Source organism: Penaeus monodon, chromosome 22 (assembly GCF_015228065.2).
Source record: "Penaeus monodon isolate SGIC_2016 chromosome 22, NSTDA_Pmon_1, whole genome shotgun sequence".
Classification (NCBI taxonomy): domain Eukaryota; kingdom Metazoa; phylum Arthropoda; class Malacostraca; order Decapoda; family Penaeidae; genus Penaeus; species Penaeus monodon.
Genome location: NC_051407.1, coordinates 11,074,647 through 11,074,955, shown reverse-complemented (window position 1 = coordinate 11,074,955; position 309 = coordinate 11,074,647). Strand labels below are relative to the sequence as shown.

Sequence of the window (309 nt, the reverse complement as noted above, 5' to 3'; positions counted from 1 at the left end):
GTCGACAAACCTTCAAGACAGAAAGTCGCCGCAACACAGAACGCAGCAGTTGTGAGGAAAGAGAGGATGCAGGTGCAGCGACGACCGAGGTAGTGCGTCCACACCCAGCCGAGGCCGTTGCTTGGGAGCTCCGAGATTGACAAGACGAAATGGCTCAGGAAAAAGTTGCTCGAGAGAACAGTGACTCCGAGGAACACCACGCCGTAAGACAAGAAAAGGCAGGCGCTGGAAAATAACCAATTATTTTCAGTCTGTGGGTAATAGTTATAACAGTGATGGATATATATGAATACATATTAGTATATCAAC

At 47.9% G+C, this 309-nt stretch overlaps 1 protein-coding gene across 1 annotated transcript in view; it reads right to left on the bottom strand.

Annotated features, from left to right (window-relative positions):
* Positions 1-309, bottom strand: part of LOC119586936 (solute carrier family 22 member 5-like) — a gene marked incomplete in the record, with an annotated part of 32,490 nt that overhangs the window by 4,134 nt on the left and 28,047 nt on the right. The window contains 1 exon segment of the mRNA XM_037935668.1: positions 11-225. Coding sequence (XP_037791596.1) covers positions 11-225 — 215 coding nt within the window.